The sequence below is a fragment of the Antedon mediterranea genome, chromosome 2 (assembly GCF_964355755.1).
Source record: "Antedon mediterranea chromosome 2, ecAntMedi1.1, whole genome shotgun sequence".
Lineage (NCBI taxonomy): Eukaryota > Metazoa > Echinodermata > Crinoidea > Comatulida > Antedonidae > Antedon > Antedon mediterranea.
The window spans coordinates 24,701,851-24,728,318 of record NC_092671.1 but is presented as its reverse complement, the minus strand read 5'-3'; the positions used below and the strand labels follow the sequence as shown (position 1 = coordinate 24,728,318).

The following is a 26,468-nucleotide window of genomic DNA, read 5'->3' as shown; positions in this document are numbered from 1 at the left end:
ATATACACATTAGACGTACAAAATGGTATTACGTCATCAAATGGCCACTTGAATTTAAAAATTAGGATTTTTTTCCGTTTTGTGTAGGTTATCACATTCAATAGACCGCATCTCCGCTATTTGAGCTCGATTTTTGCACAAATTTCAGTGTGTGCTTGCTTAATTATTTATCGTTCTTATAAGTTGTCATTTTTTTCAATTTGATGACGTCATCACGCGTAAAATCTTGCATAACGTAGATCGTGTAATTTCACCTTCGCCGTAAATTTGAATATCTAACAGCTCTTCAGAATTGAAGGTTACCTTGATGATTATAATTTATTATGAAAGCTGATGAAATGTAGATATGAATTCATATAAAAACCAAGCCTATCGGATGTTGTGACGTTAACATATGGCCAGATGAAGTTAAAAAGTAGTTTTTTCATCTTTTTCGTCAAAGTTATACAAATTTCAAAGAGCGCGCACAGCGCTTCTACGTGCCAGAGTCTCTTCCAATTCTTATATTTATTTGCTCAATTCATTATCTTTCGAAATTGTCATCTTTGAGTTTATTTTGATAATTCCATCATACCAAAAATTAGAACTTGATGTGGGTCCCGTAATTTCACCTATGCTACACTGTATATAGATATACAGTATATACTGTACATATTGTGTATGACAGATAATAGGTACAACTCAGCGCTATAAGTGTATATGCATCATGTCATAGGATGGCGTACATCAACTTTTTACGTATTGTATGTTAACGTACGTGCATGTTTAAAAAATGTTAATTTTATTAATGATAAAAATGATCACCTATAATTCGTCAAAGTGACGAATTAAATTCTAGTTTGTAATTGGTATGGTCCATACCATACTGTAGTATGTGTAAATTAGTATACAAATAATGATTGTTTATGAGTGCTGGTGAGAGTATTTCATGATTTGAAAAATTGTCAATGAATACAAAACATTCATTATTTTATTAAAGTTATTCATTGTGAATCATTGACAATTGCTAGGCCAGGAAGCTAGGCTATTAAAAAAAGGCAGTGGTCAAACTTGATACGCGGAGAAGAACAGTTATAGATGGTGAACACGCGATCAGTCAACAACGTTGTGTGACATCGTTTCGAGTTGGGAAGAAATGGAAGCTGAACCAATCTACTGTATGTGAATATAGTGTTGAAAATAGCTATACTAGTTGGTTACAACATATAAAAAGATACTGCTACAAATAAATGATGATTTTAACACAGATATTTTTATTTTGCTACTTTTTCGTACAACATACACACATCAAATGTCCATTTAAACAGTCTTTTGAATAAACAACATAATGTTATATACAATCTACTCCAACTGTTTCAATGTATTGCAATGTCTTGATACAAATACTGCTCTTTATTTTATTGGTACATGTTGCGCAGTTAAGTAGGTGTATAGTACCTTCATTACATATTCCCGCCAAAGCATTTGTGTTTAATGTGTTGATGTCAATTTTTCATGTTTTAAAAGGTGTATGTTTTTATTGTGTATTTTTTATGGTGTCTAAATCTGCCTTATAATTTCATCAGAAATGTATGTACATGGTAAAATCACCAATTTTCATTTTCAAAATGCTCGATTACATTTTAAAGTAACATCATAACATTTTTTTAGATCTTCTAGAGAACAAGTGATTGTATTTTTTAAATTTAAAAAAAAAAACCTACAAAAAGCTAGATAGTAAATTAATAACAATATTATAACATATTAACATAATATTTCTTATCACTAATATCAAATTAACATAAAATATAATTATAGAAAAGATATCAAAGTATATTATGACACACACACAATATTGTATAAACAGTTTAAAACTAATTTTGTTTTTTGCAATTATATATTCAGTTTAATAAAACATTACTTTGATAAATTGCTATACAACCTATGTCCTAATATCATTTTTACAAACAATAAATTAGTAAGGGAGTGTTTGTAGAACATTGGGGGTGTCTAATTTTATACTGCTACACTATGCATTCTGGCACAAATTAGAAAGAATGCAATAATCTAGCAAGGTTAACAGTTAAATTCATTCATTAACTTTAATTCCTACAGTTTAATTACTATAGTGTGTATTGAATATTAGGTCAAGAGCATTAGTATATATATATACTAATCCAGCCACTGATACCCACAGCATTGTCATTTTTTCAGTAATTTGCCTTTGGATTTATATATATATATTAATTTATATATCCTTTAGGTCTTAATTAAAATATAAGAATATTGGATCCAGAAATTTCAGTTCAAAAGATAGGACATATCACTTTTACAATATCCACTGAGGATAGCAAACATGAATCAAGATGGTAATAACTATATCATAGAGTCACCTGGAATAGAAACAAAACCAGCAAACATGAATCAAGATGGTAATAACTATATCGTAGAGTCACCTGGAATAGAAACAAAACCAGCAAACATGAATCAAGATGGTAATAACTATATCATAGAGTCACCTGGAATAGAAACAAAATCAAATGCCATACATAGAATTCACTAGAATTCAAATAGCTATGCAACTAGCAATAATCTGACTGTATTGAGATATATATATTAATAATTGATAATTCAATAAATCTTTTATATTTGCTAGAGTTTGCCAGTAAGTTGCTGTTTGTTTCCAATAAACATCTAGTTTTCTATATAGCTTGCTTAGTTCAATTCAAAATTACTGATTAAAATTAGAGCTTTAGCATAAACTATTTTGCTTCTTACTAATATAAGTAATTTGAACAATTTCTGCAGACTGTCCACATTCAGTTTGTAACTACTATACGCATCTCATTATATTTAACTTCTAGTCTAAGACGAATAATTCAACATTGATGTATAATTATATCATATATCTACTTTTTCAATATTTTAACTGCGGTTATTACATTTGATTCGATTTATTCAAAATTATTTCATTTCATTCTTTAATTCAATAATTAAACATGATTTGTTTAAGCATTTTCAGATTTCCATGAAATGAACTTAAAACAAGTGATACATTTATGTCAGTCATATATTTTAATTTAAAAAAAAATTGGCACTCTTAGCCTATCAAAAATAATTTGTAGATTTTGGAATAGTAAACTAAAATATTGTTAATTTCTGTTAATTCTGCAGATTTCTATCCTCGAGTTTCAATAGATGTTTAAATTATCATCAAATGTGAAAACAAAAGCAATATGAATAGAAGATTATTTTCAGATACTCAGTAGTTGAGATTACAAAAAAATGCAATACATTATTTTGTATTCAAATATTGCACCAAGCAATGGATTTTTCATCATTACCATGGCTATAATCTAAGCACCAATTGCTAGGCTATACTTATTCAAGGAGTATTTAGGACTATAATGTAATTATCAAATATTATGAAATTAAACAACCAGTCACATCACAATTTAAATGTAATGATCAGTTTTCAAAACTAATTATGAAAGAAAGTATAATTTGTTTCTAAGCATTGTATATATAAAAAAAACACCTGAATATCATTTACTCTTAAATAATAATAAAATTTTGAGAAACTTAGGGATATTTTATTGGACAACATTGTTGAATTTCACCAACATAGGGAGTTTAATTAGCACCATTATGGTGGTACAATACTCTTCGTAGTATGCTGTCACTATCGTTACATCATCGTCATAAACTTTCATCACTTTCATTAGCTTGTAGCTGCATATGCTCGCCTTCTGCTAGGCTATCAAGTGAAATACTATCATCAACTAGTTGGTTGCTTTCCTCTTCACTTACTACACCTAAGAAATTAAAGCCAAAACAGTATTTATTACCAGTGGTTTAATGCAGGGGGCAATGGGTAGTTACATTGGGCTAGCTCATGGGCCCTTAAAGCTGTGGATTTAAGACCCACACTAGGACGAAAATGATTGACAATAAGTTAATAAATATGCATTTTTCCTACAGAAAAAAAAATGAATCAAAAAGGTTTAATCTAGAACTATAGAATAATAAATTGATGCGTCATTAATGAAAATATTATTTGTATACACCCAGTATACAATTTTATTGTTCGTATCATAGAGTAAAGAATAAGAATAATTATTCTTTACTCTTTATGTTCTTATATATTGATCATGATGTCATTTAATTGTATTTTTTTAAGCATTATTTTAAGACAGCATAAATGATTATTCTAAAATTAAAACTTTACTAATTTCTTTTCTTTTCTGTCAGAAAAATGTATGTTTAACTATTTATCATTGATCGTTATTGTCCTGGAGTGTAGCAGCAGCCTTTAGCCAATGACCGCTCATAGCTGTTACAGCACTGATCCTTACCAGGTGTGACATGCTCTATTGCATACATGGCAGCTACTGAGTCATCTTCATCAGGTAGATATCGTTTGTCAATAGCTTCTTTGATCTGGTTATTAGCACCTTTTGGGTCAAGATCAGTTGCCCAGGAGAAGTTCATCAATGCCAGGTGGGTTTGACCAAGTTTCTTGTAAACCTATAGCAATTACAATTTTCAGTAGAAGTTAGGTCCATGTTTAAAATAGTGTGATACACTAACAGATTATAACATTAATTACCTAAGCATGAACATAAATTAAATATCAACCGTAATCATCATCATGTTACAAGGATGTCCTATGTGTATTGATCTCATTTTTCTCACCATTTTTACTTTAAAGTAAATTGTATTCTTTTATGACATTACATTTGGAAAATAATGTTGAAAGTTTTCTGTTCTTTGGCTGAATGGTTTCTGATTCACAACCCATACATGTTAATTTGTCTTTCATAGTTTGAGGTTATTTTAGAGCATTTGGTTAATTAATATTTAGGGTATTTTGTAGGTTATTTCTACCTTAAAAGAAAAGAATAACAGTCAGGTACAGTGCTAGTCAAATAAATACCACTCTACAACTACTCTTCAATTGAAAAAGTAGTTCCTTTTAGGTTAATTTAGGCTTTATACTTACTTTTCCCATAAGAAAATACACCAATGATTCTTTTGGAATAATCTGCTTCAGTTCTTCTAATTCATCAAGAGCAGCCTGCAAACATATTTATTTAGAACACAGTAATTAAGAATAGGCTTTGTTTCATGAAATGTATGCAGTCACAGCAAACAAACAGGTGGCAGGATTGCCATTTTGTATACTTTCTGTATTATAGAATACTGTATATCAATTAAAATTAGAATTTTTCTCATCAGTAAAAATTTGTCTGAGAAATATGTCTGAAAATTAGATGCAAAAAATAATGTATGCAATTTGATTTTGTTGATATATTAAGATAAATTACAGAAAAAATAAAATACATGTTTCCTAACTGGTACACGTGTCTTATCTGAGTGATATCTTGCCTGCTGGCTTGAACAGAACATTTGGGGCAAGCTTTATGGGCAGTGGTGAGCAGTGAAAAAGAAGTTTTGGAAATAATTAAATAGATTTCCTAATCATGCCTTATGTTATTGATTGATTGATCACTTTATTTTAGAATAAAAATTCCAACAAACAAAACAGAAAATCACACTAAATAGGATTTTTCCCCGTTTAGTGAAGAGATTTGAAAATCACAACAGATCGTTCGTAGTACACCTAACAAGATCATTTTCACTATTCAAAACTTTTATTCTAAAACCATAGACGCACTTGCGGACATGCTCATAAAAAGAGGGTATTATCCTTGTGGCAAACATGTTAGAGCACTAACAGTGCTTACGTAAGCCTAGCAACATTCTCAATTGTAATACAACATCTCCAGAGATTTAAGAATCTTTACAGTGTGGTACACCATAACATACAGAAGGTACAGATTAGTACAAAAAGACCTTAAACAAATTACTAATCAACATATTTCTTACCTTATACCTTTCCATAGCAAAAAGTATAGATGCTTTGCGAAACTTGCAAAGTGCATTGTTAGGGTCTAGAACAAGAGCTTTCTTGAGCATTTCAAGTGCTTCTGCAGGCCGTTGAAGTGCATGTAGAACTACTCCTATGTGACACATGAGTACAGGGCTCTGTGGATTTATCATCAGAGCTTTTTTAAAGTGTACCTCTGCAAGGCTAAACTTTTCTTGCTTATAGTAGATCATACCTGTACCATACCTATTAAGATCAAGTTTAAAACAAAACATTTAAAACATATATATTTCTTTACTTCTATTTTATATTTTCATTTTTTCTAAACTCATACCATAAAGTTGGGAAAATAGCTCCTACTCTTCTAAAAGAAGGTCCTGGGTTCTTTAAAGTGACAAGACACTGGACAAGTTTTAATCCTTATCCAAGAAGACTTGTTCTACCACCAGAAACTGTGCTGATTTGATGGCTTTGGTATGCTCTTAATTAACCACTTAAAATCAATTTACCAGGCTATGTAATGCCTTGAGTCAATCCTGATGGCACTTCTGAAACAGCACATGGCTTTATCAAGTTCTTCTGTTGATACATACTCATGGCCTAGCAATATGTAAGCATAAGCACAATCTGAATCAACCTGCAAATCAAACAAATTTAATAAAATTATTAAAGGATTGACAACCAAAACAATAACTTAAATTAGAACAGATGACAACCCGGAAACAATATAGGCTGTATTTACACACATGGTTAGCATTAGCCAGATAGAAAAGTTCAAAACAGATGGCAAACTGAAAACAATAAAGGCTGTATTCACACACACAATCTAATGATTAGCATTATCCAGATAGAAAAGTCCAAAAACAGATGGCAAACTGAAAACAATAAAGGGTGTTTTCACACACACAATCTAATGGTTAGCATTATCCAGATAGAAAAATCCAAAACAGAGGGCAAACTGAAAACAATAAATACTGTATTCACACACACAATATAATGGTTAGCATTAGCCAGATAGAAAAGTCCAAAACAGAGGGCAAACTGAAAACAATAAAGGCTGTATTCGCACACACAATATAATGGTTAGCATTATCCAGATAAAAAAGTCCAAAACAGAGGGCAAACTGAAAACAATAAAGGCTGTATTCACACACACAATATAATGGTTAGCATTATCCAGATAGAAAAGTTCAAAACAGAGGGCAAACTGAAAACAATAAAGGCTGTATTCACACACACAATATAATGGTTAGCATTATCCAGATAGAAAAGTTCAAAACAGAGGGCAAACTGAAAAACAATAAAGGCTGTATTCACACACACAATATAATGGTTAGCATTATCCAGATAGAAAAGTCCAAAACAGATGGCAAACTGAAAACAATAAAGGCTGTATTCACACACAATCTAATGGTTAGCATTATCCAGATAGAAAAGTCCAAAACAGAGGGCAAACTGAAAACAATATAGGCTGTATTCACACACACAATCTAATGGTTAGCATTATCCAGATAGAAAAGTTCAAAACAGAGGGCAAACTGAAAACAATAAAGGCTGTATTCACACACACAATATAATGGTTAACATTATCCAGATAGAAAAGTCCAAAACAGAGGGCAAACTGAAAACAATATAGGCTGTATTCACACACACAATATAATGGTCAGCATTATCCAAAAAGAAAAATCCAAAACAGAGGGCAAACTGAAAACAATATAGGCTGTATTCACACACACAATCTAATGGTTAGCATTATCCAGATAGAAAAGTTCAAAACAGAGGGCAAACTGAAAACAATATAGGCTGTATTCACACACACAATCTAATGGTTAGCATTATCCAGATAGAAAAGTTCAAAACAGAGGGCAAACTGAAAACAATAAAGGCTGTATTCACACACACAATATAATGGTTAGCATTATCCAGATAGAAAAGTCCAAAACAGAGGGCAAACTGAAAACAATATAGGCTGTATTCACACACACAATATAATGGTCAGCATTATCCAAAAAGAAAAATCCAAAACAGAGGGCAAACTGAAAACAATATAGGCTGTATTCACACACACAATCTAATGGTTAGCATTATCCAGATAGAAAAGTTCAAAAAAGAGGGCAAACTGAAAACAATCCAGTTCGTTCCTTATCTGGAGTAGTGTATGGGTATTTTATAACCAGAAATAAAATGATCTAATGAGGTTGTATTTCTGGAATTCTCATGTGAAAAAAATCCCAAAACCAAGCAAAAATATACTGAAACAGTCAGAACCCTGATGGGCACCAATGGAATACTAGAAGTAGATTGGCTATTAAAGAAACAGAGGTCAAATTGTTAACCGTTTAATAGCGTTCCTGATCTGGATAACCGATCTTGATCTATCTGTATCAAGATCGGATGTTTTCACACAGTCTGCGATCGGGTAGGCCCCCAATCTGAACTAACAATCCACTAGCGTGAGAAGCTCCATACTCTTACCTGAATTGCTCGTTGGAAAAACTTTATAGCAATATCATGTTCCTTCTGCAAGCTGAAACAATTTCCAGAGGTGCACCAAGTCTGCAGAGACACATACAAAAAATGAAATTGATAAAAATAGAATTTCATACACACTAAGGGTGTTCTTTGTATGATTAAATAATGCAGAAATGTATTGACCAGAAAGAGATTGAGCCAGGTATAACCACATCCAGACAGCTAATTTTAAGGCCTTTCATCTTATACCTACCCTTTGCAAAAAAGCCGTATACGATCCGTATACGCTGAAAACGTATACGACGTATACGGATCGTATACGATTTCACTGTTTACATTATTTCCACTCTGTTGCTCCCCACAAAGAGTTGGCGTCGTATACGTTTAGCATACGTAACGTATACGTTGTTTATTCATGATAAGAATATCGTATACGGGACGTATACGAATCATATACGAACAAACTAGGCCATTTTATAAATTATAATAGCAGTAATGAGTAGAATAGAGCTAAATAAAACATTTAAATTGTCATTACAACAAATACGTACGTAGGCTCTGGCCTAGGGTTAGGCCTAGCTAGCACCAGCCATTAGATAGGCCTAGTCTAGTAGTATTAATTATTAGCAAGTAGTAGGAGGAGCTAGTACATAAGATCATATTTATTTCTATATTTATTAGATAGCCTAGGCTACCGATAAAATTCAAACAACGTTTTTCGCAAGTAAATAAAGTACGCTAAACAGGTATACTACTAGGTAGGCCTAGAAAAAACAAGGGGCCATTTTCACAAATCGACGATGTTGTTTGCAGTTTTCCTTTATAAAATATGACAGGTCAGTAAGTGCAGCCGCCGACGACGACCGAGCGTTGCTCGGTTCCCTACAGTTCCAACTCGTTGTCGACTCGGCTCCCTGGTGGCCAATCATGCATATCATCGGGTGAATCATCGGGTTCGTCGTTCTCAATTCGTCACGCCACGTGCGAGCTTTGGGTGGTCAAATTACATCGTTATGTTAAGCGATATTATTCCGCGACGTGTGTTGTAGCAATGGAGATGGAGTAACAATAATTCGGCAATGCCGAAGAGGAAAACCATGACCCAAAACAGAAGTGGGGTCATTGTATAATAATAATAATTATTATTTAACGATGAATACATTCGGATTTTGAATATAAAGTCGATCACTTCCGCCGAGGGGAAAAAAAAACACAATTAGTGGTGATAGTAAATACAATTATATCGAATCTCAATTTATTCCCGGTAGCGAACAGATTGAATTGCTTTCATTTATCTCAGCGGTATTTCTGCTTGGTGATTAAGAAATCATAAAACATATCTTTCTTTATTTTCTTGGTATTCCAATATGTTTAAAAAATAACTACCCTCAACTTTAAATAACAAATTAAATAAGTCTACTAAACATTGTTGATTTCCCATGGACCCAACAATACCCCAACTATTTCATTAATAATTGTTTATTTGTAACAGTTTATTTGAAATCCTTGTCCTTTGTTAATTCAATTGTGTGACAATTAAATTAGATTGTACATGCTTATGCTGTATATTATGTAAAAAGATGATTCATGGTAATATCAGATTCTTAAAAAAGATCAACACTTTGAATTCTCAAAATGTGTTCTATATCTTTATTTGGAGTTAGACTCGTACTACATTCATTAAAATGATAAACAAATAGCCGGCAGGCGTGTGTACAGAGGGGGCACAAAAAACCTATTACCTACTAATATTGTACACAGTTTTATTACATCCTTTTTTAAAGTAACACTAACAGTGCATATTCAATATTATAGTAAAACGTCAATACATAGTTACGAGGCGGTATCAACTAGGCTCATAGTTGTTTACCACTCCACGCCAATGATATGAATAAAGCCTATCTTATTAAATAGTATCGCGCCCGCGCATATACAAAAAAAAGTTACAAAGGTTCACATATTTATATTAACGATTTTTTTTTAAAATTTACGAATTAAATAATAAAAATAATTAAATACCGCTCGGCTTATCAATGATGGAGGCATAAAAATAGGGGCGTAGGGTACCATTTTACCAGGGAGATGTAAAATAATTATTTAACAAACATTTAACTGGTTGGTTTTACTGCGTTCACGTAAAATTTATCATTTGGATTTTTTAAGTTATATGTAGGTTATGTTAAATTGTATTTATCAGTGACAACTCTAGGAAATTTACAGCAATTAGTTCTGTATGCCTAAAATAGTAAAATGCTCTAAATAAAAACGTCGGAGCTTCTTTTTTGTATTTCTGGCTGTTTAACACTTTGACTGCCAAACACGAAGATCTTCGTTTTTGGAAACACAACGCTTGACTGCCAAACACGAAGATCTTCGTTTTTCGCATTTTTTTACGAAATCCGGTAGATGAGGTTAATTATTGGTATATACTATAAATATCGACACTATATTCGGTCTGGACCGTGAATATTTTACTTTTTGAAAGTAACTAATCTGGTTACGAATGATTGTCAAAATGGTACGTGTCGAAATAACATACACCGCGCATCACAGTAGCGCGTACAGCGATGGTTTGGCGCATTGTGTATCGGTCGCGCGCTAGCTATGCCGCCGAAGCATTACAAAGGTTTATGTGGATTGGCATGTTTGTTTGTTATCTGAATAAAAAATAATGGATGAATTTTCAATATGAAGTCTTTAATTTTATTATTGTATGTATACCCTAAATTGTTTTGGTGTTTCACTGTAAGTGGCCGAGTTTCACGCAACAAACTTGTTTAGAAATGGTATAAATATTATCATCAGTTTACTAGCTAGGCTAGTAGTACTAGGCTATAGCCTAGGCCTAGTCGTAAAACGGTTCCGGACCAACTTTAGGCCTAGTTAACTAGGCCTGGTGTCTTTACTATGTGGATTTTGGCGAAACATTGATGTAAGATTTATGATTTATGAAATGTAATACATTTTTCGATAGTGATAACTTGTTTTTATAGGCCTACCGGTGCCGTGTAAGTAACTTTTTCGTTGTTTGTTTATCTCCCCGGGAGATATTTTCATATTGTGATGTCTTGCAGAAAATCGCGAATATCTCGACTTTCTTGCGCGAAACTACGAAAAACTCAAAAAGTGAGTTACTTTCATTTTACTATTACGATTTACATATAGCGATTTGAAAATCGTTCTTGGTACCATTGTAAAGCTAAAATCTTTATGATTATTTTAGTCTAAATTACATGTAAATCAGATCACATACATAGTTTCAATCAGCTTTAATAAAAACATTGAATTGGGCTATAAACGCTGGCGGTGGCAGTTTCTAACTGGAAAAACCTCTGGCAGTCAAAGTGTTAATGTTTTGTTGGCACCCCCTAACTCTGATGATATCCATAATGCATCGTATTTCCATTTCACCGTTGTTGATATACTACTAGCTAGAGTAGGTTATTAAAATAATACAATATAACCAAATCTAATATATGGGGGAAAGCTAGCTAGCTTATTTTCACAATGAGTGTACCAAAGACTCTTTTCCTTGGCGTATTTTCCCCAGGCCTAGTTACTCTTAGTTTATTGAACTGCTAGAGCTGCTGCAGTAGCTATATACTGCATATTCGATATATACAATTACAATATGCCTATAGCCTAGCTAGCTAGAAGTCATCGAATTTACTATCTACCTGGGCCTACTGTAACTAGGCCTACATCCCATTTTTTTTTTTTTTTTTATGGCGAGTTAAAACCCGTAGCCAAAAAATCAACAATGATTGAAATGAATGAAATCTGATCCATCCATGTGATGCATGCATGCAGCGCACATAACACAGGCACGTTTTGGGCGAATTTATTTGGATCATTCCATATATATAATAGGGAGCCACATGGATGAATTTATGGATTTTACTTACTCGTTTTAAATTTAATATACTGCGGGCCCAATTTAATATTTATTTATTTTATTATTAGAGCCTTACTTCAGGGCATGCTTTATCAAATTCAACCAGCTCCTGAGCCAATGACGACAATGCCACTTCCTTCTGGAGATGCCACAATGCTGTGGAGTATAGAGCCATTCCTTCTGTCCTGTGCGGCTCTATCCGCCTTACTTCTTTGAAAAGTTTTACAGCCTATAAATATTGTAATAGTTATTACTAATGTCAATATCCAACATTTTATTTCATATTAATATAAACAAATTAACATTTATCTAAGTAGTTTAATATTATGTCTGGTTTATTTTTGATTTAATTTATTTTGTCATAAGAGAATTACAAAGACAACAAAAAAAGAGTTTAAAAATCCACACAACGGGTTGAAAAAAATGCGAACAAAATAACAAGTGCCTCACCAAAGTGAAAAAAGGAATTAAAAAAGTGACATTCTTAATAATTTGATTAGAAAAATGTCTAAACTGTGTTTGGTTACTATGCCGTATACCAATTGGTGGCAGTGTTCATGGATTGTACCATTTTCTAAGTACCACTTTTATTCGAGATTAATTATATGGCAAACCCTGATGTTGGAAACTAAAAAACCCATAAGTAAACCCACAAGTTGCCTTGGAAAAAATACCAATCACGTTTTGTATCCATTTCGAAATTAAAGATATTATTATTATTAAACACAAAAATAAAATGTAGGTAATTGTGATGATTTAAGTTGTTACCTGTTGATACTCAGCTAATTCAAACCTTGCCTTTCCAACCTGTGATAATACCCATCCAGTGTTGTAATGATGCGGCATAAGATTAGAAAACTGCGCTATTGCTTTTCTACAGTCAAATTGACACAATGATGAATACGCTTTTCCCATGTCTCTTAATAAAGACATCAGCCCTTCTGTAAAATTTTAAAAACATATATTATATAACATCTATAACATAGCATAACATAAATTAATATACAAATAACTGATGTTTATGAGTTGGTTGGTGAGAATATTTCATAAGCTGAAAAATTGTCTGCTCGACAGTGCTGTGATTGGCCAAATGTAGTAGAATTTTGTCAATGTTAAAAAAAACTTGTCTAGTCTTGTCAGGCCTGGTTGTCACAGATCAAAGCTAGGGATATTTTGTAGGGCCGGGTGGCTGGCTCTATCCCTGTAGGTAGGCCATGGAGGCCATATTTTATAATATGCGTAGGCCTAGATAGAATCAAAAGCCATCGTTTGGCATCGTGATGGCTGCTCAGCAGCTAGGCCTAGCTAGATACTACCATTTTGGTAACAGTTGAGTAGAGTAGGCCAGGTGCTCCAATGCGATCTAGCTAGGCTAGGTAGGCCTAGGTCTATCCTAGCTACCCTACTAATACTATAAATAATAGGCTCTCTAGGCCTAGCCTAAGGTAGACAGAATCTAATTAGTTTTCTCGGCTAGGTTGAAGCCCAACAACAAAAAGACCTCAATAGATCGATTCTGTGAATATGGTGAGCATGAAATAGACTATGCGTCGCGACGCAAAGTTAATTTTTATAATGTGAACAATAAAGAAATACAATTTTGTGTAATTTGTCATGCAATAATAGTTTAATACAGTTGTTATGCGCGATTTGAACGATTTGCGCAATGATTTTCTTGCGCAATTTTAAATTGAAACATGTGTTTCAAATTGCGCAAGCAACGTATTAAATTGCGCAAGTAATCTGCAAATTGCGCAAGGTTTTTCGACAGATTGTGAAATCATGCACACCCATATTTTGTTAGTAATTTCTAAGAATGATTCAAAATTAAAGATAATATCGCATTTCCTTACCCTCCCGGGAGCCTCCCTCCCGAATTTTTTTTGACGAATAAAAAAAATCTCGAATTCCCAATGGTTCTATAAAATACCATATTCACACATAATATGAGGATAAATAAATACCAATAGTAATATAATAATTTCAATTCCAATATCAGTACTAATGACGATTAATAAGACTAATAACGATTGGATTTTTGCGCAAGAAAATCCTTGCGCAATTTCAAATTGCGTAAGAATTCTTTGCGCAATTTTAAATTGCGCAAATCGTTCAAATCGCGCATAACACAGTATTTATGTAAATGTTTAGCAATTCTCGAGCGTTTAGATTAGTGCGCCCTCTATTGTACAAAATGCCTGAATTCATTTATATGGCGGCCCTGCTATCACGGTGCGATAATAAGAGTGGGCTAGTAAAATAATGTATGGGCTAGTGAAATCTACAGTGAACTAGCCCAGTGGGCTAGCAACATGAAAAAGATAAATCGAGCCCTGGATGACCCGCACAAAAGGTTGATGTTTTTAAACGTAATTAGTCAGCAAACATTCTAAAACTTGTTATAAGCCGAACATGCATCAAGCTCTGCCTACACTATCAAACTAGTTTGACAAAAAAAAAGTGTCCCAAATATGGTGATGATTTGCCTAAATATCCTAGTGGTATGACCTCAACATGTCCATATATGGGCATTTTTTTTTGTCAAATAAATGTTGATAGTGTAGACAGCGCTTTAGAACGTGTAAATTATCACCATTAGATATCAAGTCTGATTTTATTAAATTCATTTTTCATGTTTTTTTGGAACAATACATCTTTAACCAAAAAAAATGTTTTTTTCCCATAATCTTATGGTGTTCTGTGAATGTCACACAAACTATATCTCATAAAAATATTTAGTAATTAGAGTAATACTTAATAGATATATACCCAGATTGGGCTTTACAGAGTTCAGTAATAGACAGTAATATTCTGTAAATGTATTCATTATGATAGCTTACCAGCTGATGCCTTTTGAAAATTGAGCAACCTTGCTTGTTGATTGACTGGTGTTGATTTCAGATCTGATGGTGTGTTCTCAGGTTTCTGGATGTCATTGTCGGAGGGCTGCGTCATTGTAGATGGCTTTGTCGGTTTACTTTTCGTTTTCCCTTTAACATTTTTTGACATGGATTTTCCTCTTATTATTCGTTTTCCTGTAGTATTTTCCTAGGTTTTTAAATCAAATGAAAAGTCGGTGAAGTTTGTAAGAAGAAGAGTTAAAATGATCATAGTCAATTAACAACTATTTACAGGCATTTTATGTTCGGTTATCTTCTTAAACATAACTCTTTTGAAATACTAGAATATGTTAAATCAATCTAGTTTCGTTTTTTTAATTGCTATTAATATCTAATAATCAAATATGTTGTTTAATACAGTTAACTCTGCCAAAAAGAGTGGTGAACAGGAGCCAATACTTTCACTCCACTTTTACATTTTCCTCCTTTCAAGAGGAGGTAAGGGCAGTGGCTTGAACTCATTGTGGATCCAACATGATTACAATAAAATGACATTATTAAAGAAATAAGCATGTGTTTAATGCCTACCTTTACTGAATTTGTATTAGCATTACTAAATAATCGTGAACTTCTTCGTAGACCGTGGGTTTGAAACAGCACCTGTGGCCCACTAAATAAAAAATGTTTAAATATTTAATACTATCTGGAGAATATAGTTAAATATTATTTATTATAAAAAAAATAAATAAAATTGGTTAAAGATCACACTTTTTGTATCCACAATAAAAATAATATTAAATTCAAAAGTTAAAAATAAGAAAAGAATTGACTGTAAACAGTACGTACGAGAGAAGAATGAGCAATCTGTGATTTTCCTTGTGTAACGCTAATTGTTTCCCATGGGGTACGGTGCCGTATACATGGGGTACGGTGCCGTATACATGGGGTACGGTGCCGTATACATGGGGTACGGTGCCGTATACATGGGGTACGGTGCCGTATACATGGGGTGCGGTGCCGTATACATGGGGTACGGTGCCGTATACATGGGGTACGGTGCCGTATACATGGGGTACGGTGCCGTATACATGGGGTACGGTGCCGTATACATGGGGTACGGTGCCGTATACATGGGGTACGGTGCCGTATACATGGGGTACGGTGCCGTATACATGGGGTACGGTGCCGTATACATGGGGTACGGTGCCGTATACATGGGGATAGCTAATTGCAAATTAATTTACTACATGCACTGTATAATAAATTGTTATTGAATATTCTTCTATGAATGTCTATAAATTGCGAACTGATATTTGTTATAATTCTATTTAATGTGATGTTTTAAAAACAATGGCTTTAGATTCTATACATCCGTTCGTGTGAGGGCGGGTATCCATGCTCTGGGTAAATTGTGAATTGCTCATTCTTCTGATATATTCCTTAGTTACAGTATGACAAACTTGTGGCTTTGAATAAATTGTACTTGATCTAATAATGCATAGCAAATTGATTTAGTGTACCAAAATGTAGGTCCATTATATAAAGGTCAATGCAAATGTTAAAAGGATTTTACTATAAAGTTATTATAGAACACATTTTTATTGTTCTATCATCTGTTAGAACTATACAGTATGAAGTAAAGTCACAATTGTTCTTTAAAAAACCAACTCTAACAGTCCGAGAATCAAATGCCACACAATGCTCTACATAATATTACACTTGCCTTGAAATGTTGATAGGTACTAACATGCATTAGTGTCTAGGGTTAGACGTACATGGTACTATAGCATTATGTTTGTGCCATGTGTGGTGTATTATACACCATTTATATAACACCTATATAAATTCCTGTCATTTGATTGGACGAATGTGGGTCACATGGCGTGCAATAGTACGCACTATTCAACGAACATTTTTGTGTACGAAAAAAAAAACGTCTCGCGGATGAAAAAAAATCTTGTACACAAATTATCCTATATGATATGGCTATGTACTGTGAAATACAACAGCGCCACCTGTCGTCTGGTCTCAGTTTCATTTGTAAACACCACCGCGAGATATGCAACAGCAGCAGATATTTGTGTACGATTTGGACATTATGTACTAATTTCATTCAAAAAGGCATTTAAATTAGCTTTAGATCGTTTTTAGGATTTTGATTAATTAATGGGGACATCCCTACAAGACGTGGAATTGTTGGAAAAACCATAATTAGCTTAGATAAGTTCCAATTGTCTGTCGAAGTTTTGCCTTTCAGCCAAGCTAGTACTAGGCTACTAGACCTAGCCTAGGCCATGCTAGTATTTAGGCTAGGCCTAGCCTAGGCGTTTTAGCCTTGCTAGGCCTAGGATTGTTTGGTCGTTTGTTGACATAATTAACACAAAAGTAGGTGTGTTTACGAAATCCATATAAATATAACATTTAATATAACATTATTAAAAACCAAATGTTACTGTTTTTAATCAATGTGTGTGAATGAAATGTAGTAAGCTTTGGCTAGGGTAGGGCTACCTTTTATTTGATTCAAATAACTAGAATTTATTTAGATGTTATATAAAACAAATAATGAATGTTTTGTATTCGTGTAATGGTACAAATAATGGCACTTGGTGAATGATGAAAGGTTATATCAACTCGGCTTTGCCTCGTTGATATAACCTTTCATCATTCACCTCGTGCCATTATTTGTGCCATTACACTCATAAACATTCATTATTTGTATAATAAGCCACACATAGTAGGATCCAACTGTAATCACAGAAACTTTCTTTAGTAATAGTAGTCTTTTTAGAGCATTAAATATTTGTCATTACTGGATTAATTTTAGTGTTGCTACTAACTATTTTGTTAAAATGAATAATATTAATCATTTACTATAGTATAAACTGTGAATGAAAAGAAGCTTGCCAGTAGTCTTACCTTGTTTGTGGGCTTGGTGTTTGCATAGTTGAACTATCTTTTGTATTACCAGACATGCTAAAAACAGGTGGTTTTATATGTGGTTTTCTGGAAATTACCTTGTATATAGAAAAAAAAAAGTAAAATCTAAGTGTATATACAGATCATTCATGGATTCTTATATCAAAAGCAATATCATATTTAATTATGATCGTCATAACAGAAAATTGTTCACATGCAAAACCATTTGCAATATAATGTAATGATTAGGCTTAATAAATATGCCATTTAATAGTAATACCTAAATAAATTGAGGGCAGAATAAAAAAAGTGACCCTAGAAATGAGTGAGGAAATTGAAGTTGAATTAGGAGAATTGGTGAGGTGTGATAAACGGAATATTGGGAGAGGATACTTAAATCGAAAGGTGACCTCAACTCTTAAATCAGTTTTAGCATGAAATACTGTATCATCACGTTCAGACTTAAAAACCTCTCAATATTATTATTATTATTATTAGATTTATTTTTCTAAATTAATTTTTTATTTTTTTTCATTTCATAACATTTATCTACAAACTCTGACAAAAAAGACAACAAACAAAAAATATAATGATAACACTAGGTCAGAGAATGAAGGCAGATACCCGGAAAGATGCAAGCACACAATATTAATTACGTTATTATGCCTATTTGAATTTACTTCAGTAAACCAACACCACCTCATACGGTAGGATATCATTCAATTAGGATTACTATACTTTTTGTGTTTAAACACATTCATTTACTGTCCATTTAAAGTCTGTCAATTGTTTTACTATTGACTAAATAAAAAACATCTGGAAAAATGCCTTATCCTGTACTTTTAAAAATTTTTAATATGTTTTTTTCATGGGGCCTGTCTATACTGTGTGCCAGTCAGCGAACATTAGTAGTTGTAGTGTCATGTCTAGCATGAGTAAGGCCCTGGGGAACTAAAAGACTGCTATGCAGCCTGCCTCAATGTCTCAGCCAGAGTGTAGATACAAAACTAAACTGATTCACAAGCTTGATAAAGTATGCATTTAAATCTCAAGAGTAAATGACATACAATCAGGTTGGTTTGCTCTCACGACTATTTTATGTAATGGTCTTATGTAGACAATTTCATATAAGAATTATCGTAGTGACCAAAAAGTTACAACCAACTGGTTCTAATAAAAACCAATAAAAACTATTCATTATTTCTAGTACCTACAAGGCACATTGACTCATACAAAATTTCACACTTCTGTTTCAATCAATGACTTACAAAAGTTGGAAAAGCTCGCTTATAATCTACTTAAAAAATTGTAAAATGTTGGTTTTTTTCCAAATTGTATTTATATATAAATCAACAAAAGCTTTATTAAAATGTAATATTAAAGCTACTAACAATCATAGCCTGGTAACATCAACATTGGCTATATTCCAAGGAGGCTAAGCCTAACATGCTAGGCAGGAAACACAGAATTTCCAAGAAACCAATGGGGAATATTCAAAAATTGCCCCAGGCTATATTGCTACCCCTCTTGCAACTCTTTCTTTATGTATTCATTTTTTATTTTGTGTTATACTGTACTTCATTCTGTTCACTACTGTCTATCATAATTTTATTATTCAGAATCGTCCTACGTACTGTATGCATCATATAACTCTTTCCTAAAAAATTATTTCAATTTTACATTGTTTAAATGCCTCGGATCCATTCTACAGATAGACTTTTTCTATGAAGGGATGACTAGCTGGTGACAAGAATGCTACTTATACCAATACTATGAATGTTTGGAATAAAACTCACCTTTTTAGGTGCTTTGATGTCTGTAGACTGAAGATCTAGTGATGAGGGAGTGATGTAGTTACCAGAATTATTTTCAAAAGTTGGAGTGTTCTCAAGTGGTAGAAATCCAAAACTAAAAGAAACAAGACAGACAACTTGTTAAATGTCCATGTTATCAAAAGTAGAGGATAAACTATTTAATACAATATCATTTGTATCTATTTATTTGACACTGTAAATTGGAGGTCTTCAATCTCTTATTTTACTTAATGCTGTGCCGTGATTACATGGAAGAAAAAGTATTCATTCTGTATAGTTGGATGATCTGCCTTGTAAAATGATTGCTATAATAATAGTTGATCACCAATGAATAATAACCAGGAGGGAGAATTAGCTAAAGACCAAACAGATTTAGTATTCACTCAACAGTAAACTGTGAATAAACATTACAGTACATACTAAGACAAAATACTTTGACAAAACAATTATATAAAATACATGAGACAAAGTGTTTGAGTTTCACATATTGAAATTGTTGTTGGCGAACTTTTATGTGTTAGTGTTACAGTATTTTTCGCCATAGTCTAGAGAGGTTTAAAAGACACTAGACCTGTAATATTTGACGTTTTGTAAAAATAATGCATATAATATAAAAACATCAAACCAGGTCATTTCTTGTCTTAAATGTGTGTCCTAAGGTTAATTATGATAAAAAGAGAAATGCACTACCTAAGTAGCTCGCGTCGAAAGTTCTCTCGCAGACATTTCTAGGCCTAGCTTAGTCAGGCTTAGTTTTGTAGGTCTAGCTGGTAAAGAACGGTAACGTAAAAACGTTAGCTCTAGGACTAGAATCCGTTAATTACAAATTGGGGAAGACCTGGTATTTTGATGAAAAGTTTCAGTTCTTTTATTTGTTTACCCTTTTACACGATCGGTCGAAGTGGGTGCATCACATCGCAATATGAAAATATCAATCCGCGTGCGATGCATGTTGGGATTTATAGTGGGCCGCTAAAATTAATAGAATCAACTTAATTTGTCCCATTTTTAACCATTTAAAGACGAAAAAGTATCGCAATAGGTCCATATGGTATTTATTTTTACATAAAATGTAGTGTGTGACCTGAAATCAGGTCAAAAAAATGTAGGTCTAGCATCTTTAAACAAAAATAGATTATGAAAACGGAATTTCAACGTCTACAGTAACAATAACATGTTAATAATTGTAACATACTCATTGAAAGACAGTGACCCTTAAACACAATCTTCTAGTAAAGTTAATTAGCAAATTTGCTTTGATTTTATGCTTGAAACAGATCGAAATCTGAATGGTTAATATACCTTGGTGTTAGTGGACTATACATTTGTTGTTGTCCTCCTCCAAGTAAGCCACGATTTACTCTAGGTCTGGTTCTTTTAGTTGTCATAGGAGCGGATGGCAGGGAAAATGATCCTGTGCAAGCATCAGGGGTCTGGTTTGCATCTATACAGATATCTGGAGTCACCATCTCAGAGAGAGGTTTTATACCAGATACTGATATATTTGTGTAGCTAGTCATGGAATCCTTAAAAAGAAGTTAATGATGTAACGTTATTGAAAATTGCCTGAAACATATGTCAGAGTTTCTGTGTTTTGGTACATAGCCTTTTTACACATGCAAAAAATAATAAGTTGTAACCAGGTTTGTATAGTGTGAAGAGAATTTACAGAAAATTGTAAAAAAACAAGAAAAACACACCAATGAGAGGCCTGTTCTTGTTTTGAGATATCTCGCTTTCTTACTGCGTATTAAATTGATTAATCATAGTCAAATAGCGTGCACCTAAGCTTTCTCCCAAAATTTCTCACGGTCCGTGTATGCATGTATGAAAACGTGTAATAAATCAGCAGATCAAACCTGGTTACAACTTGTTACAAGTTGTAACAATTTAAAGGGTATTGGTGTAATCAATTCTTTTCCAAGATTAAACCACGCTATAAAACCAGAACATTACTTAAAGTTTATGTGTACTAACTGGTGGTGTATCTATAACCATAGATATCACATCTGAAGAAAGATTTTGTTGTGAAATTGACAGGTTTTCAGTATCTATAATTGGGCAGCTGTTATGTTGATTGGTGGATAGATTTGGCATGTTTGACACCTGGAAAATCTTGTCTGCATCAGGTTTATGACCTAGAAATTAAAATAAAATTAATGACGATTAAAAGACATTGACAAAAATTTAAAATTGATATTTTTTCTGAATATGGCCGACTTCTGTCGTAAATGACAATGTCAATTAGTCTTACATTCATCTGACTGTGTAAAGCACTTTTGGCTGGTCCCAACATTGACCAAAGGCTTCTCTCGTCCAGTGCCCACCTTAAACAGAGGAGAGGCATAAGCCAATACGTCTGAGGCAGATACTAGATGCAGGGGCTGCCATAATAGTCAGCAGTGCTGATTTAAAATGCCTAATTGGACCCCAGCTCCATATAAAGCACCCGGTATTCCCAGATGGTCTCCCATCCAAGCTTTAACCGGGCCCAACATTGCTTAACTTTGGTGATCTGACGAGAACCGGTTTTTAACGTGGTAAGGCCGTATCTCTACATTTTAAAAAGAGGGTCTTGTAACACCATGATCTGCTACTGTGCAAAAGAGTTTTATCAACTTTGTGACAAATATTAGGTTAAAAATAATAACACATACCTAAATGGCACAAGGCCTCAAACGAAGACCATAAACATGGATTTAACTTCAAACTATGCTTGTAACACTCACTTGCCTTTGGTTGGCGTTCACATTTACTGAAAAAACATGAAAAAAATATATATATTTTACATTGTATGTAAAAAACTGCTAAGAAATCAAACACAAAAGTCTTTAATAAAGTGCTTACATCTGTTTAAAATGAAATATTAATTATAGTTTTTGATTTTAACTACAAAATACAAACGGTACTAGGACATCAAATGCAATAAGAGAAAGATTGACCGAATTAATTCTTCTTCTTGCATAATGTACATCTATACACCTATGACATCGCCTAGCAAAAACTCCAGACACTTCATACACACCAAGGCATCAATCGCATTTCATTGTTGAATGAGTATTCAATAATGGTAGTACTGAACAAACTGGGATCCAGCGATTTAAAAATATCTCCAACTGTGTTGTCATTTATTAGATGACTGCTATAGGGAGAGTTCAATTTAGCTTAACAGTGGTCAGTCATTTTACCTTTCAGCTTTGGGTCATTTCAAATAATATCACAAACAAATACCGAGACAGCAAATTTAATACTATTGTTTATCAACATAACTCAGTTGAAATATCTATTCAAACTGCAGGAAGTTGCTAGATGGAAATTTAACAAGAAAGTATGTGCTGTACCTGAGAATTTTTCCTAGCAGTGAAAGAACAAAACATGAAAGCTCTCCGTATTCTGCTGATATCTCTTCTAGTGTGTGTTGTTTTGTTAAAACACTGCCTGCTAATATTGTTTCACCTTCTGCATATCTACAAAGCCAATTTATAAAACAAACTTGTACAGTATATGGTTTAATTATCTATTATGTCATTTTTTTCAGGATCTATGAAAACCATCTAGAAAATGGGTATAAATAAAACCAGAATTCTTAAGGGGTGATTATTTTTTCCCTGATAAATAGTGTATTAACAAAATATTTCTTACTTTACAAGTATGTTTTAATGTGGCTCATTGAATTTTAAACATTCAAATTAATTTATATGATTTTTATTTAATATACAGTACAGTAAATGTGACCATGTTTACATTCTGATTATCTCTCTTCTATCTTCTTTCACAGCAAGTAGGCATTTTGAGCTGACGGCATTCATGTTTAGGCTTTTAATGTACTGTATGCTTTTAATGTATTTGCTAATAAAATCTTATTTTTTTGTTTTTCTTACTTCTTCAGTTGTAAACAGCATCTGGCCAACAGATATTTGCAATGTGGTGTTCGACATCCTTTATCTGTAAGCAATGTGTATGCCCTGTTGGGTTTACCAGATCGAAAGTAACACGTAGCAAGAAGAAAAAGTGTTTCTTCGGTTCCAACTAAAAAATAATAATGTTTATTTACAACGAGTCTGTTGCAAGGTCTTATGAACTTGACTATAAAACTGAATATTACTGAATCAATCATATATAAAATAAATTAAAATGAGTGGGAAAAATCTTCTACTTAACTCTATCCAACCGCTACCAAGAAATCATTTTTTAACCCATTTACTGTACACAATACCTTAATTAAATTATCACAGACAGATACTGTACATTGACAATTGACAGCATGTACATTACATTGTACTGCAGAATATCATTACAATAACTTGTTTTCGTATTCAAGTTATGTAGCAAAATACATACCTTCTGCATGGAGACGTTCAGCAAGAAATATTGCATCTTGGTAGGCATAGTAAGTCAAGCAATGCCAAATTGTTGCCTGTCAAAAGTAAAGTAATGAATGGTACAATAAATTAAAATAACAACCATATAGTGGGTAAAGCTTTTCCAAGATGATAGAATTTGCAAATTTCATGCTGTACTACATACTACAAAAGTCTGTAAGCCAAGTTAGAGACAATCTGTACAGGCATGATGTTGGTGTTGTAACACAGTATACATTCTGTTTTGAATACAGTAGATTAATGACCATGTAAACAAATTGCCTCAATTTCTTGGCAATACTGTAACGTGGTAAAGCCGTATAATTAATATTTAAAAATGTATAAAAGTGTAGGCCTACCTACAACAATTAAATTAATTAAATATCAAAATTAGGCCTAACATTAAATATTATTTTAGTATGTAGGCCTAGCTAGGCTACTTGATACCATTTTCTATCATAAAAAAATTAGCATGACTCCAAATTTAGCAAAAGCGTAGGCCTAGCTAGGCTAATTAGCTAGGCCTAGTTTCGATGTTATTAATATTGTGATTTAAGATTTTAATTTAATATAAAAAATTAAAGTGTCACACAATAGGCTGGGCTGCATATATAGCCTACTACTATAGGACTAGGCCTAGCTAGCCTAGTAGGTGAGCTTATTATTATTACAAGTCGATATGCATTAACACAACAGGACTGAATGCCAATTTTCAGTTAGAGAGTGTACTGTAGTCAGCTAGGCTACCTAGTCTCCTTAGTGAGCCTGCCGCGGCTCTCTCCCGCCCGGTAAAACGCAGTGTCAGTAGGCCTAGGCTAGAGTAGAGGCCTTTTTGTTTTGAAATGAACCTCCTCCCTATCATAATTGATGACGAGGAAAGCCCTAAAAACTGAAGGATTTTACGTTAAATATACACTATACAATTTATTCTCACATACCTGAACCGGTTCTTGAACAACCATTTTAATATATTATCCTTAAAAGATTTACATTAAAATTTCCAAACAATTAAACTGTGTAAACTTTCTGTCGGTATATTTTAAACAAATTTCGCCATTTTGAATGGAATAATATAGTACCTACAAACGTTTGTTGACCTGCAAATTGATGACCTTGATAGCGCCCTCAATAATTGTAGTGCTTATATTTTTTTCTGAAGGATTTAATGATCAGTTATTACTAATACCAGTGATTTGTAATAGTGTAACACACGAGAGAATATAAATCTATTAACTGTTTACAAGTTGGTATTTTGTGGAATATAATAATTGCTCTAATGGGAGTTACTATAAACACTTGTCGATGTCCAGTGGTCCAATTTGCCCTAGCTTTCACTGAGGTGAAGGTGATGTGACATCCCTCCTCCCTTAATGACTATTCCTCATCATCAAAGAATGTTCCTTTGTTCCAAATAGTCCCCTCCCAGTACATGCATATTAATTAGGACTGTTCCTTAAATATGGATGTACTGGCCAAGAGGGAGAGAGTTAACAAATTTATAAAGAGAGAAGAAAACGTTAATAATAGAGAGGATAAAACGTTTACAATATAGGAACATATGTGATATAGCCAGTACATACTGCATTATATTTAGTATTGGAATAAAACTGTTGTCACTGGAAAAAAACCATATTTACTGTTTGTATATTCTGTGACTGTATGACATCCTGCCGCTGAGACTGGAATATTATAGTAACGGATCACAAGCACCGTTACAACTGGTTCCCACACCAATTTGGACCCACAGAAGCCGATCAAACAAAAAGAAAGAAAAATAGAGATAAAACACGGAGCAGATTTGTAACCGAGCAGGAATATACAATACACCGGAGAAGAAGGAGAACACACGCACAATGACATAGCAGTAAAGAAAAAAAAACTACATGACATCCTGCCGCTGAGACTAGAATATATAGTAACGAATCACAAGCACCGTTACAATAGCTCACTGGTAATTACTAAACAAGCAATATTTCTTACAAAAAAAACGCCGCTTGACGTTTTGACTAGCATTTTTAATCATTTTTCTTTCTTCAGTGATTTATTATTTTTGTTTAACAATCAGTAGAAAACATTTTGTGTAAATATAGGCTGGCCTACTACTGTACAGAACAAAAATATAATCGTAAACACTAAACTACATTCCAGGATGATAATAGGAGCACTTCCTAATGACCCGGTTCACACACAGGCCTACTCCATCACAGGGATAACGATGCAACATTAGAAGTTAATAACATACAGTGTCGTTTAATATTTTGTATCAATATTAAAATAAAAAAAGAATTATGAAAATCT

At 33.1% G+C, this 26,468-nt stretch overlaps 1 protein-coding gene across 1 annotated transcript; it reads right to left on the bottom strand.

Annotated features, from left to right (window-relative positions):
- Positions 1–951: 951 nt before the first annotated feature.
- LOC140040760 (cell division cycle protein 27 homolog) lies at positions 952–25,219 on the bottom strand. The gene is made up of 19 exons (XM_072086924.1): positions 25,109–25,219; positions 24,151–24,226; positions 23,691–23,838; positions 23,151–23,276; positions 22,467–22,564; positions 21,787–21,947; positions 21,112–21,335; positions 19,792–19,903; positions 17,996–18,093; positions 15,665–15,746; positions 15,077–15,284; positions 13,005–13,177; positions 12,313–12,465; positions 8,345–8,425; positions 6,379–6,506; positions 5,869–6,115; positions 4,982–5,056; positions 4,335–4,506; positions 952–3,794 (listed from the first exon to the last, which is right to left on the bottom strand). Exons 1-19 carry the CDS (start codon positions 25,130–25,132, stop codon positions 3,679–3,681), a joined length of 2,502 nt encoding a protein of 833 aa, XP_071943025.1. The 5' UTR covers positions 25,133–25,219; the 3' UTR covers positions 952–3,678.
- Positions 25,220–26,468: the final 1,249 nt, after the last annotated feature.